This window comes from Mustelus asterias, chromosome 14 (genome assembly GCF_964213995.1).
Source record: "Mustelus asterias chromosome 14, sMusAst1.hap1.1, whole genome shotgun sequence".
Classification (NCBI taxonomy): domain Eukaryota; kingdom Metazoa; phylum Chordata; class Chondrichthyes; order Carcharhiniformes; family Triakidae; genus Mustelus; species Mustelus asterias.
The window spans coordinates 80,678,014-80,693,091 of record NC_135814.1 but is presented as its reverse complement, the minus strand read 5'-3'; the positions used below and the strand labels follow the sequence as shown (position 1 = coordinate 80,693,091).

The window sequence follows — 15,078 nt, the reverse complement described above, 5'->3', positions numbered from 1 at the left end:
CAGAAGCTCCTTTTAGCTGTTTCGTTGTGGTCATTCTGCTCCAGTTAGTGGGAGCATTCCCTAATACTCTCAGAATTTCTACCTTAAACTGGGCGAAGGATGTCTGTTGGGCATCTATCTCTGATGTTAGGGCGACTACATGTGTCCACCGTCCCCCACTATAATCCTGTGCTGGAGGAGCGGCGGGTCCACCCGTTACCTGTCTCCACTTATCCGCTGGACAGGCTGCCCTGACCAGCTGGTGTACGTCTCTCAGGTGTAATAGGTGTCCTATCCAGATTGTGTCTAATTCTTCCCAGAATTTAGTGTTTGCGCTTCTAGGTTGTAATTTACCCAGGGAAGCCATTATCTGCTGCCTCTCACCCAGGGTGAAAGGTTCATAATTTACTTTTGGCTGTGTATCTGTTCCCCCTTGGGTTACTGGCACTAAGTTGTGTTCTAGGGCTTCCCATTCCTCTGGAAGAGTGTTTAGTTCCTGTTGTGTGGACTCATAAGGAGGTAGAGGAATAGTTTCCCCTCTCCATAGCTTTTCTTCTAATACTTGGGTTTGTTTCTCCAGTTCCCTCACTCTGCATTCTAACTCCCTAATCCTTTCTTTATCCTCACTCCACTTTTGAGTAGAGGCAACGACTTGCTCAATTAGTCCAGCTAACTGATGTATTAACAATATTCCTATTTTCTTTGTCATGTTTCTCTTTTCTTTACCCAACCACTTATGCTGTTGGCCCAGAGGGTAGGATAAGTTCCACCCCCCTTTTCTCATCTGTTTAATGAATTTGTTCCTCTCAGTCATACACTCATTTATCAGGGATTCCGGAAGTCCCCACTGTCCTTGTACTTGTGATCCCGCCATAATACAGATAAGTTTTATACTCACCACTTGGAGCCTTCTATTCTCCCTTCTCACTCTCCCACTCCTAGGTCGCTCTTATCAGAGTCCGGTGTTACCTGTCAGGGGTGATCAAATCCCTCCGTACCACCGCTTACACTATTAAGCTTACACTATTCCAGTGATCACTCAGACAGTTTCTCTCTCACACAAACAGTTTCTTTCTCACTCACGTCTGAACATCACATCTCAGGCAACTTTTCTCCAGTCTTTACACTCACTTGAGAATCCATAACAGACAAATGCCTCCTTGTCCGCATGTGTTCAGCTCAGATGTCTTTCACTCTCACACACTCTCACCACATATGCTCAGCCCACTGTAGTTTGACTCACCCTATTAGGTTCAGAACTCTATTCCAGTACACAGGTTGTGGCCATTCAACCTGGGCCTGCAAAAAAGAGTCCCCCAAACAGATCCGGGGTTTTTTTGTCCCGGCTTTCGGCACCAAAACTGAAGTCGGAAATTATACCTCTATAGGCTGATATGAGTCAAAAATACAGTCAGGCTTTATTTTCATAAGCTTATGGGAGAACTTGACCCCTTGAAAGCGGAAGCCAAAGTTCTCACTGAACACAAGAAACGTGGATATTTATACATCAGGGTTCCCAATACAAGTCATGAAGCAAAGTCCAGTTAACAGTCCTTGATCGTAAATTATAGTTCCTTTAACAGATTCTGATAGTCTTTGGATCATGGTTAGAAACCATCTGGTATCCTTGGGTCATAAAGCACAATTCTCCTGGTCGTTGCAGTCAAGGTGTCACCTCTGGTCCCCTGCTCTTCCCGCAGCGTTTCCTTTGAAGTGACTGAGTGACTGAGTGCAACTGTACCAGTGGGAGTCCTCCTTCAAACGGCCATTCTCGCACTCTACCATTTGGTGGCTGCTTCCTCTGCTTAAATCACAGACAAGCCTCCGGGAAAGCCTCCTAACATCTATATTCAACTGTCTGTTTTATCAGAATGATATAAACAAGCGAGAGAACCATGAACAAATGGCTTATACTAAAGTAAAAGATGAAAGACATGAACAAATGGCTTATGCTACTACCAGGAGCAATATAAAAAAGGGATGACTCGCCACAAGGAAACGATATGTTTATGATACATTCCAGATACAAAGTTCAACCTTTTAGGCACAAAATATATTGAGTACAAAAAACATTAACCCTTTCCCTTCTTCAGACTCTACCCCATGTGCAACCCCTCGGGGGCCGTACAGCTGCTGGGGAATGCACACAACACGAACCTCAAGCTATCAGCAGCCCCCAACCTGAGGACCCCTAGCCCAGTACGAGTGCCCTCAATCCACCCCACAACACACCATGGCAGCGCCTGACACTCCTGCACCCAGGAGGTTGGTGCTCAGTGGTACTCACCTCCTCATTCACCGTCAGTACTGCTGTGACTGAATCACACTTTTATAGATCAGTCGTGATTTGTGCCAGCGTGATGTCTCATTGGAGAAGTGGGAAGCATCCGGGAGGGGGAAGCATGCATGCCGAACTTGTTAATGATATTGGATTCCAGTTAAATTCATGCTAATCAGCTGCGCACCAATTTTGGGCACGAAGCAGGTCACACCATTAAAAACGGCGGGGAATGTAGCAAATGGTTTTGTGCTGGGTGCAAATCGGATTTTTAAGTTGGTGTGCTATTTTCCTAATTCGCCACACTGATCACCAGACGCGGTGAGGTGATAAAATTTGGGTAAAGAAATGGCAGATGGAATTCAATCCAGATAAATGCGAAGTGATGCATTTTGGTAGAACTAACGAAGGGGGGAGCTTTACGATAAATGGCAGAACCATAAAGGGTGTAGATACGCAGAGGGATCTGGGTGTGCCAGTCCACAGATCCTTGAAGGTGACGTCACAGGTGGAGAAGGTAGTGAATAAGGCATATGGCATGCTTGCCTTTATAGGACGGGGCATAGAGTATAAAAGTTGGGGTCTGATGTTGCAGTTGTATAGAACGTTGGTTCGGCCGCATTTGGAATACTGCGCCCAGTTCTGGTCGCCACACTACCAGAAGGATGTGGAGGCTTTAGAGAGAGTGCAGAGGAGGTTTACCAGGATGTTGCCTGGTATGGAAGGGCTTAGTTATGAGGAGAGATTGGGTAAACTGGGGTTGTTCTCACTGGAAAGAAGGAGGATGAGGGGTGACCTAATAGAGGTGTATAAAATTATGAAAGGCATAGATAGGGTGAACAGTGGGAAGCTTTTTCCCAGGTCGGTGGTGACGTTCACGAGGGGTCATAGGTTCAAGGTGATGGGGGGGGGAGGTTTAACACGGATATCAGAAGGACGTATTTTACACAGAGGGTGGTGGGGGTCTGGAATGCGCTGCTGGGCAAGGTGGTGGAGGCGGACACACTGGGAACGTTTAAGACTTATCTAGATAGCCACATGAACGGAGTGGGAATGGGGGGATACAAAAGAATGGTCTAGTTTGGACCAGGGAGCGGCGCGGGCTTGGAGGGCCGAAGGGCCTGTTCCTGTGCTGTATTGTTCTTTGTTTCTTTGTTCTTATGCCCTGGGACTCTACTCATTGGAATTTGGAAGAATGAGAGGTGATCTCATTGAAACATATACAGTGGGATTTTACAGCCTTACTTGTCCCAAAACCCTAAAATCCCACCCAAGGTTAACAGACCTTTTCATGGTCCGCCCCTCGCCTGCTCCGATTCCTGTGGTGAGCAGGACAATAAAATTCCAGCCATAGGGCAGGATTTTCTGTCCGTGCTTGCCCCAAAACTGGAAAATCCCACCCGAGGTCAACCGACCTTTGCATGGTTCATCCCCCGCCCGCCACAATTCCCATGGCGGGCGGGACTGGAAATTTTCCCCCCATAGGATTCTTAAGGGCTTGACAGAGTAAATGCTGAGAGGATGTTTCCCCTCATGGGAGAGATTAGGACCAGAGTCTCATGATAAAGGGGCACAAATTTAAGACTGAGATGTGGAGGAATTTCTTCTCTCAGATGGTTGAGTCTTTGGAACTCCTTGCCTCAGAGAGCTGTGAAAATAGAGTCCTTGTGTATATTTAAGTCTGAGATAGATAGATTTTTGATCAATAAGGGAATCAAGGATTATGGGGAAAGGGTGGGAAAGTGGACATGAGGAATGTTGGAATGGTCCTATTGAATGGCAGAGCAGGCTTGAAGGGTCAAATGGCCTACTCCTGTTCATATTTCATATGAACTTATGCTTCTTCGAAATCTGGTCTTGCACTTCCACCTCATAAGACAACGGCCCTGTCTTGGCCACCAGAATTCCAGGAACCCAACTTGGGCCATTCTCGAAGTTCCTCACATAGACTGGGTCATCTATTTCGACTGATCTTGCATCTTTTGTCAAATCTTGGTTTCTCTTTTGGTTGCTGTCTTTCCTGTACTCTTCCCAATAAATCTGGGAAAACTAGGCTTAGCCTGGTCCCTAGACGTTGACCCATCAGTTGGAGATATACCTGTGGTTGAATGTGGCGTGATCCTGTTTGTGAAGAGGAATTGGGCAAAGATGCAAGTGGTTGTTTCTTTAAGCCGGCCTTGTAAGTCTGAACTGCTCGCTCAGCCAGTCCAACTGAAGAGGGATGAGATGGTGCAGTTCTGATATGCTTTATTCCAGTGGAAGACATGAAATTTTGAAATTCGGCAGTAAAATTATAAAAGCTATGCTGTTATCTGAAATGATCATTTCCAGAAGCCCATGGAACACGAATCACTGGCAAAGTTTTCAACTGTGGCATGTGAGTCTGTGGATCTCATCTCAAATACCTCCATCCATTTGAAATAGGCAACCACCAATAGTTGAAACATTGTGCCAAAAAATGGTCCTCCATAGTCAATGTGGACTTGCATCCAGGGCTGATCCGACCATTCCCAAAGGTGCAAAGTGGTTATAACTGGCACTGATCACAGTGCTTCACCATTTTCTTAATATCGGTATCGATGCCTGACCACAACACATAGCTTCTTGCACACATTTTCATTTTTGATATGCCGGGTGGGCACTGTGCAACTCTGCGAAGAGCAATTCCCTTCCTAACGTGGGGTGACTACTTTTGCTCTCTAAAGGGTAATACCATCCTCTCAACTCAATTTGTTCTTCCTAATGTGGTATGGCTTCATGCCTTCAGAAATCATCTCATTCTGTCAACCTACTAATATCCTGTTTCTGATCTTTGATAACAGTGGGTCTCTGCAGGTCCAAAATGTTATCTGCTGTTCCAAGACTGGCAAGGAGTCTAGGAAATTCATTGCCATCATGATCTCTTGCAGCACTGGGGGGAGGGGATGGGGATGGTGATGGTGATGGTGGGGGTGGTACTCTCTGTCAGTGGAAGATGGCTAAGGGCATCAGCATTGGCTATTTGTGTCCCTGGTCACATTTCAAATGTCTATTCATAGGCTGATGAGCAATGTTCAGTGCTGAATCCTAACCAATGCAATCTGTGGAATGGTTTTACCCTCCTTTGGCTTGTGATCTGCAACAACTGTAAAATATCTCCCGTAGACATATTGGTGGAATTTTCTCACTCCACACACATAGTCTTTCTTTCTCTATCAGCTTTTGAAAGGGTTCTTGACACATATGCAATAGGTTGCTCAGATCCACCATCCATTCAGTGTGATAAAACTGCCTCAATGCCGTATAGGGAGGCATCACATGTTAACATTCACTTCTTAGATGGTCAAAATGTACCAAAAGGCACTATGAATGCAATAGTTGTTTGACTTTGTTAAATACTTCTCTCTGTGGTGTTTTCCAAAACCATCTCTGGTGTTTCTTCAATAATATGTGTAAAGGAGCCAATAGTGTCGGCAGGTTGTCAGGAACTTCCCATAATAGTTTACCATCCCCAGAAATGATTTGAGTTCAGGTGTTTCTAGGGGCCGGTGCCTCCTTTATTGCCCTCACTTTGTCCTCCATTGGATGCAATCCCTGGACATCGACACGGTAGCCGAGATAAGCAACTTCGCAGGCCTGGAAAGTGCATCCTTCTCTTTTTAGGCAAACTCCTACCTCCTGAAATCTTCTCAGTACCTCTTCCAGATTAGCCAAATGTTCATCTTCGGTTGAACCAGTAATCAGTACATCATCCAAGATACGACGACACATGGCAAGCCCTGTAATAAATTTTCCGTGGTTCTTTGAAATATGACACGAGCTGATACGATGCTGAAAATGTGTAGACTGATCTAACCCTTAATGGGCGTTAATAGTCATATAGCCTCAGGAAGCATCATCCAACTCCAGCTGTTGATGTGCATAACTCATATCTAATGTGGTATATGATCATTCCTTCTGTAGTGGGGAAAATGCTTTAATCTATCAAATCACGAGACATCTGGATAGAAATTGTCCCATTGGGAAGACACAGCATGGGTTCATGAAAGGCAAGTCATGTTTATCTAATTTAGTGGAATTCTTTGAGAACATTGAATGCAGTGGACAACAGGGAACCAGTAGATGTGGTGTATCTGGATTTCCAGAAGACATTCAACAAGGTGCCACACAAAAGGCTGCTGCATAAGAAAGAAGTGCATGGCGTTACGGGTAAAGTATTAGCATGGATAGAGGATTGCTTAACTAACAGAAAGCAAAGAGTGGGGATAAATGGGGGTTTTCTAGCTGGCGATCAGTGACTAGTGGTGTGCCTCAGGGATCAGTGTTGGGACCACAATTGCTTACAATTTACACAGATGATTTGGGGACCAAGTGTAATGTGTCAAATTTTGCAGATGACATTAAGGTGAGCAAAGTGAACCAAGGAAGAGCAAAGTGTGCAGAGGACACTGAACATCTGCAAGTGGATATAGATAGTTTAAGTGAGTGGGCAAGGGTCTAGCAAATGGAGTACAAGGTTGGTAAATGTGGGCTCATCCATTTTGGCAGGAATAACAGAAAAATGGACTATTATTTAAATGGTAAAAAATTGCAGCATGCTGCTGTGCAGAGGGACTTCCTTGTGCATGAATCACAAAAAGTTGATTTGCAGCAGGTAATTAAGAAGGCAAATGGAATTTTGTCCTTCATTGCTAGAGGGATAGAGTTTAAAAACAGGGAGGTTATGTTACAGCTGTATCAGGTGCTGGTGAGGCCACACCTGGAGTACTGTGTACAGTTTTGGTCTCCTTACTCGAGATAGGATATACTGGCACTGGAGGGAATGCAGATGAGATTCACTAGGTTGATTCTGGAGTTGAGAGGATTGGCTTACGAGGAGAGACTGGGACTATACTCATTGGAATTTAGAAGAATGAGGCCGGGGATCTTATAGAAACACTTAAAATTATGAAGGGAATTATAAGATAGAAGCAGGAAGGTTGTTTCCACTGATAGGTGAAACCAGAACTAGGGGGCATAGCCTCTAAATAAGGAAGAGTAGATTTAGGACTGAGTTGAGGAGGAACTTCTTCAGCCAAAAGGTTGTGAATCTGTGGAATTCTCTGCCCAGTGAAGCAGTTGAGGCTACCTCACTGAATGTTTTTAAGGCAAAGATAGATAGATTTTTGAACAGTAAAGGAATTAAGGGTTATGGTTAGTGTGCGGGTAAGTGGAGCTGAAAAGATCAGCCATGATCTTATTGAATGGCTGGGCAGGCTCGATGGGCCAAATGGCTTACTCCTGCTCCTAGTTCTTATGTTCTTACATTCTTTTTGTCCTCCAGCCAGCCTTGCATGTAAATCCTTTGTTTTCGTCCAGTTTAGCTGCCTGGTTTACTGTTAATTGATAGTCTCCACAGATGTGGACTGTTTTTTTTGGTTTTACTATAGGCACTATTGGGGCTACCCAGTCCACTAACTGAACAAGTTGGATGATACCATGTGCTTTCAATCTTTTTAGCTTGGTTTCCACTTTCTCCGCCAAAGCATAGGGCACAGGTCTAGCTCTGAAACATTTTGGGGTCTATTTTTCATTTACGCCTTTAATTTTCTCAAATATATCCTGAAAAATGTCCTGATGCTTCCAGATTACTTCATTCATTCTTTAATGTTGAAAATTTCCAACCAGTTGAGTTTAATTTCTTGGAGCCAGTCATGGCCCATCAGGCCTGGTCCATGACAAGACACCACGATTAATGGAAGTTGGGTGGATTTTAACCCATCGCTCGTGGGTATTTTGGTTGTCCCCACGATATCCCCTGTGTCGGTAGCCAATTCAGTTAAGGTGTTCTTAAACCTCAGAGGCTGAACCCCTTCTCCAGACGCTCCCGTGTCCACTTCATTCCTAATTCTCTGCCATTGACTACAATAATAGGGGCTACCCAGCCTGTTTTCACATTATTCATCTGAAAAAACATTTTGCAGAAAAATCTTCAATAAGTATTGGTGCTCAAACAAAAACAGAAAATGCTGGAAAATCTCAGTAGGTCCGACAGCATCTGTGGAGAGAGAATAGAGCCAACATTTTGAATTTAGATGCCCCTTTGTCAGACCTGCTGAGATTTTCCAGCATTTTTCTGTTTTTGCTTCAGATTCCAGCATCCGCAGTATTTTACGTTTATCTCTGTGCTGATCTGCCCACTCTTGTTATTAGGCAGGCTCTGCCTATTCTTACATCTGTGCCTCAAATGGCCCTTTCAGTGGGACATGAAGCATTCCACATCGCTGAACCTGCAAATCTCTGGGGAGTGGTTTCCCCCACGCTTGTAACATGTAGACTGATCCTGGGCAATTGATTCATTCTCTTGGACCTTCTAACTCTCCCAGCTTCGGTATCTGGTTCCTGATTTAAACTGATGCCTTTACTTCTGATGCCACTGCTGTCTGCAGTTTCCTTCCCTAACTGGCGGACCGTGCCATTTTGCTCGCTCTGAAGTTCCTGGGTGCTCTTCTCAGAACTCCAAAGATGTGCGGGTTAGGTTGATTGGCCAGGTTAAAAAAATTGTCCCTGAGATGCGTAGTTAGCGGGTAAATATGTGGGGGTAGGGCCTGGGTGGGATTGTGGTCGGTGCAGACTCGATGGGCCGAATGGCCTCCTTCTGCACTGTCAGGTTTCTATGTATAACTCCCCATTGCTTATGCTGTGTCCAGCTCCTTTTTAAATCAATCTCAGTTTCTTCCAGCAGCTTTCTCTATATTGCCTCATCATTTACTCCACACACCAATCAATCCCTCATTTAATGTTGTCCAAAGTCACAATGTTTCACAATTTCCCTAAGCTGTGCTATATATACTGCAGTGTCCTCCACTGGGCTGTCCCCATTTAATTGAACTTAAATCGTTGTAAAATCATGGAAGGCTTAGGGTGGTGGTGGCCTATTACCAACTGCATGATTCCTGCACAGGAACTTGCATCACACGTATTTGGGGGCATAAGATTATGGATCAAATTTTACGTTTGGACCCCAGACACACTTAGTAATATCCCCTTCCTTTTTACTCTAACCGCTCAATGTACTGTACCCAATCCTCAGTAGTGGAGTTGAAGGGATCCATTCTTCCAAATACAGGCATCTTTGCAGCTCTTTTATACTTTGCGAGCTTGACTGCAACTGGACCTGGTTCGATGCTGAAGATTCTACACATACACTTGCTACTTTTTACCTCAAATAGAGTAACTTGCCTCCACCAATTATCAATGAACAAAGAACATTTATTCACAGTAACAACTGTATGCAGAGGAAGGAAGATTCGATGCTTACAGTCATGCCGTAAGAAGTTTAACAACACCAGGTTAAAGTCCAACAGGTTTATTTGGTAGCAAAAGCCACACAAGCTTTCGGAGCTCCAAGCCCCTTCTTCAGGTGAGTGGGAATTCTGTTCACAAACAGAGCATATAAAGACACAAACTCAATTTACATGAATAATGGTTGGAATGCGAATACTTACAACTAATCAAGTCTTTAAGAAACAAAACAATGTGAGTGGAGAAAGCATCAAGACAGGCTAAAAAGATGTGTATTGTCTCCAGACAAGACAGCCAGTGAAACTCGGCAGGTCCAGGCAACTGTGGGGGTTACAGATAGTGTGACATGAACCCAACATCCCGGTTTAGGCCGTCCTCATGTGTGCGGAACTTGGCTATAAGTTTCTGCTCAGCGACTCTGCGCCGTCGTGTGTCGCGAAGGCCGCCTTGGAGAACGCTTACCCGAACTTACCCGAATACAGTCATGCCTCCAGGGTCTAACTGCTCAGACAAGCTGAAACAAGTTGGACCGAAGCCCCAACTCGGTTCCTTATTGGTCAGCCTGGGTCATATGACACTTTGAGAACTTAAAGGGAATCCCCATGGCGGGGATTTTCCCAGCCCGCTGCGCTGCTCAAGTAGCGCAGCAGGCCAGGAGACATCAACTTTAGTGGGACTCAGTCTCCGAAGACCTTTTTTATGCATAATCAGCTCCATGCCAGAAATTGGTAGTCTCCGGGTCCGTTAGCATCCCTCTACCACGCCCCCCTTCTCCCCCCCCCGCCACCCCCACCCCAACCCCAACCAGGAGCGGTTCCAACCAGAGGGGTTTACAACTGCTCCCAACCAAAGGGGAACAGGTGTGCTCATCCCTCTGATGGGGACAGAGGCCATTGAGGCCCCCCCCCCGGGAGGTCGGGGGCAAGGGGAGTGCTCCTTGGGCAGTGCCAGTCTGGCAGCGCCAGCCTGACACCTTGATGCTGCCCAAGGGACACCCTGGCACTGCCCACTGGGCAGCAGCCTATGCCAAGGGGGCAGGGCCAGAGGGAGCAGGGCATACTGGAAGGGGGGTGATCAGTGATGGTGGGGATCCGCTGCGCACTCTGCAATAGGTGGGAGAGGGAGGGAATAGATGATCAATCGAGGCTGGCCACGAGTGTGTGGGTTGGAGATTGGGGCGCGGAGGGGCAGGGGTGGTCGGGTAGGCCAGCCATCGGGGGTGGGGAAGCCAATGATCAGGAAGGGTGGGGCCTGGGAAGATATCGGGAGGCCAGCAATCAGAAGGTCGGCAATGGGAGGGGGTGGGCAGTGTGCATGTGTTGATCTCCCCACTGACAGATGTACAGAAGCCCACTCAGCGCTCTGATGCCGGCCTCTCCAGTGGGTTGAGGCCCCACCCCCCCTACTTTCCAGCGTGAATCTCTCTGAGGCACTCTGTGGTACACAGTGTGTCGGAGATTCGTTCAGGAAGGTACACCCAAAAAACAGGCAGGAAAATCTCCTGCTTTCCCACCCATTGGGCACTTGGTTTGTTTTAGGAGAATCCCAGCCCATATATTACAGATGGCTCAGCAGACATCGAATTTATGGGTTCAGTAACTGTTAGCCACAAGGCCGACACACACACTACTAGCTATTGGCCACATTCTGCTTTATAGCTCAGTTATTTACTTATATTCCCTTAAGGTAATATCACAACATCCTCTGTTTTTACCCCCCCAAGATAACATTACATACTTTAAGAGTAAAACTACCTGTACTGTAGGGTGATTCTGAAAGCTATTTACACAAGAGATGGATCTCTGCTTTGATCTGTATAATATTCAAGAGGCAATCCTCCTGGTACGAACTTCCTGAGATCTAGACTTCTCACTGAGGCGTTGTTGAATTGTGGGTGTGCTGGCATCCTGTATGTCATCAGAATCTTGATTGTTTTCTTGGTGGCTTTCCACAATTCCACTTTCTGAGTTTGGATGTGTTTTTTGATGCAGTAGAAGGGCTGGGTGTTTTATGGTTGTACAATTCCCTTTTTTTTTAAACACAGAAGATAGGAGCAGGAGGAAGCCATTTGGTCTTTCGAGCCTGCTCCGCCATTCATCATGATTCTAGCTTCTGCTTCTCCATAATATTGTCCCATTCGGTGTGATAACCTAATAGAATCTAAGCATAATGCATGCTTTGGATATTTCTGCAGGTGAACATGTTCCCTGGATAGGATGTATAACCTAAACCTTCTGAATGCCCCCCACAACAGTGATCTTCATGATTCCCCTTAATGGATACCAACTGCCAATGCTAACTCCCATCCTAAACATTCTTCTTGGTGACCCTTTCCTCACTCACCTGAGTACTGCTGTGACACTGGCAAAACATTGAGATGAAGCAAGAAATGAAGTGATGGTATCTGCTGGGTCTGCAGTTTCAATGTTGCTCGGATGTCAGGGGAAGGGAGAAAAAGGGAAGAGCCAAGCCATTGGAAAATGTCACACCACACTATTTTAATATTTCCCAAATACTGTTTAATGAATAATGAATTGAGGTATATGAAACATTCAGGACATTTTGGCCAAAAGTTGGGATCTACTTTTGCATGAGATTAACAATTACTCAATATATATATGATACTTATCAGTATCCTGACTCTGTCTGCATTCACATTTTAAATCTATGCTCTGTAACTAGTCTCTCCTCGAACATTAAAAGTTTCCAGGAGTCACATAATCATACAATCCATACAGTGCAGAAACAGGCCATTCCACTCATCGAGTCTGCACCGACTCTCCAACTGAGCATCTTATCCAGACCCTATCCCTGTGGCCCCACATATTTACCCCATTAATCCCTCTAACCTACAGATCTTTGGACACTAAGAGGTAATTTACCATGGTCAATCCACCTGACCTGCACATCTTTGGATTCACTTTGGTGTCTTTGGAGTCACTTTAACCTTGTCCTATATTTGGAAGCTGCGTGTAAATTTGAATGAGTAGGACAACAATGGTTCTGTTGGCTGCCCACTTGGCCTCCTTCTGTACTGTAGGGATATGAAAATAAACAAGGTGGTTGCTTTTTGACAAAAATTGTAATTTTTATGTTAACAATTTTCCCGTTTGTTCCAGGTCCTGTAGAAAGTGCATGGTAACAACAATGAAAATGCACTGCTCTGTGTTCCAGCTGGTCATGCTTGGCCTAGTCCTCTCGTACTCTGTGACTGAAACACAGCGGGGTAAGGAGTCATAAAAATTAAACTCATGCATGAGTCACAATCTGGCCTCGAAACGTGAAGAGTAAACATGAGAGAAAACTGATACTCTTCCAGGGTTTACTGTCAGTTGGTAATAATTAAGACGGGCTTTTTCAAAGCGGGGGTCGCCGTTCACTAGTGGGTTGTGAGATTTTAAAATTGTGTCGCTGGGTAAATTCTGGCTGCCCTATAAACTGATCCTGTTCAAAAAAACACAGGATGTTCTATGATTCTGTTAAAAAACGCAGGATATTCTGTTTATAGTTCACATTTTGTAGAAGGCGGTCCGACAGTAAGGACCTCCCAGACAATGACATTGCCAGCATGTGGACTTTTGATATGAAGGAAAGGCTTAGCATTGCCTGATACAATTCAAGTTACATGCACTTTATGAAAGAAAAAGGTAAGAATTAGGAGAGAGGTATATTTTTAAATGTACAGTAAATCCCATTTAGATTGTGACTGTAGCTGCAGTACTGCAGCTTGCTTGGTCTTAGAATCTTAGAATCCCTACAGCACAGAAAGAGGCCATTCGGCCCATCGAGTCTGCACCGACCACAATCCCACCCAGGCCCTACTCCCATATCCCTACATATTTACCCAATAATCCCTCTAACCTACGCATCCCAGGACACTAAGGGGCAATTTTAGCATGGCCAATCAACCTAACCCGCACGTCTTTGGACTGTGTGAGGAAACCGGAGCACCCGGAGGAAACCCACGCAGACACGAGGAGAACGTGCAAACTCCACACAGACAGTGACCCAAGCCGGGAATCGAACCCAGGTCCCTGGAGCTGTGAAGCAGCAGTGCTAACCACTGTGCTACCGTGCCGCCCACGGTCAGTGGACTCTGCCATAGTCTCGACTTTCCTGCTGTGAAGACAGGCTATAACTTCAGAACTCGACAAGTATAGTCATTAGCTCACAATCCAAATCATTAGTTTTCCCGTGTGCATAAAAATATTTTGCTGTTGAATTAATTTCAAAATTACGTGACGTCCGAAACACAGGAAAACCATTGAGACGTTTGAGTTTTTAAAAAATGGCTGCATATGAGAAAGGAATATTGACACATTAACCACAGACTTCAATGGATGCAGCAAAATATAGTGATTGATGTGATATATCCCACCTACCAGGAAGGTTTGTGGATGGATGGTAACAGCTGGCAATAACCGGCGACTGCCCTGTTACATTTCCATCAAAAAGTAGCACATTGGTCTGTTGAGCTCTGCATTCCAAAGATGCATCGTTAATGAGAAATCATAGAAACCCTACAGTACAGAAAGAGGCCATTCGGCCCATCGAGTCTGCACCGACCACAATCCCACCCAGGCCCTACCTCCATATCCCTATATATTTACCCACTGAATCCCTCTAACCTACACATCTCAGGACACTAAGGGCAATTTTTAGCATGGCCAATCAACCTAACCCGCACATCTTTGGACTGTGGGAGGAAACCGGAGCACCCGGAGGAAACCCACGCAGACACGAGGGGAATGTGCAAACTCCACACAGACAGTGACCCAAGCCGGGAATCAAACCCGGGTCCCTGGAGCTGTGAAGCAGCAGTGCTAACCACTGTGCTACCGTGTCACAAATAAATGGCAGTCAATCTTCTGTCAATTGCTGATGCACAGGAAATGAGTGTATTGTCTGACTTTGGACATTAATTTTGAATGTTCTGAGATGTTCTGAGAGAAACAAATTTTAGTGAGGAGCTGAAGGAAATCGGTATTAGTCGAGGAGTGGGAATATTGATGGGATTGAAGGTGGATAAATCTCCAGGGCCTGATAATCTGCATTCCAGAGTGCTTAAGGAACTGGCCCTGGAAATAACAGATCCATTGATGGTTATTTTCCAAAATTCTTTAGACTCTGGGCTGCATCCTACAGATTGGAGGGTAGCTAATGTAAGCCCACTATTCAAAAAGGGAGGTGGAGAGAAAACAGGGAACTATGGACCAGTAAGCCTAACTACTGTGGAAGTTGCTTGAGTCCATTATCAAAGATTTCATAGCTCCGAATTTGGAAAGCATTGGTATAATCAGACAAATTCAACATGGATTTAAAAAGGGAAAATTATGCTTGATGAACCCATTGGAATTTTTTTAATATGTAACTAGTCGAGTTGACCAAGGAGAACTGGTGGATGTGGCTTATTTAGACTTTCAGAAAGCTTTCAACAAGGTCTCACATAGCAGACTACTATGCAAAGTTAAAGAACATGGGATTGCAGGTAAGTATCTCGAGTTGGATAGCAGATAGGAAGCAGAGTTGGCATAAATGGGTCGTTTTCCGATTGGCAA

General features: G+C 45.2%; 1 protein-coding gene across 3 annotated transcripts in view; it reads left to right on the top strand.

The window, feature by feature from the left end:
- The window catches only part of LOC144503795 (collagen alpha-3(VI) chain-like), a 122,218-nt gene that overhangs the window by 21,843 nt on the left and 85,297 nt on the right, over window positions 1-15,078 (top strand). For all 3 annotated transcript variants that reach the window (XM_078228685.1, XM_078228686.1, XM_078228684.1), the window contains exon 2: window positions 12,640-12,746. In XM_078228685.1, the coding sequence (XP_078084811.1) occupies window positions 12,656-12,746 (91 nt within the window). In that variant the 5' untranslated portion in view covers window positions 12,640-12,655. The remainder of the gene's footprint in view (window positions 1-12,639; window positions 12,747-15,078) is intronic.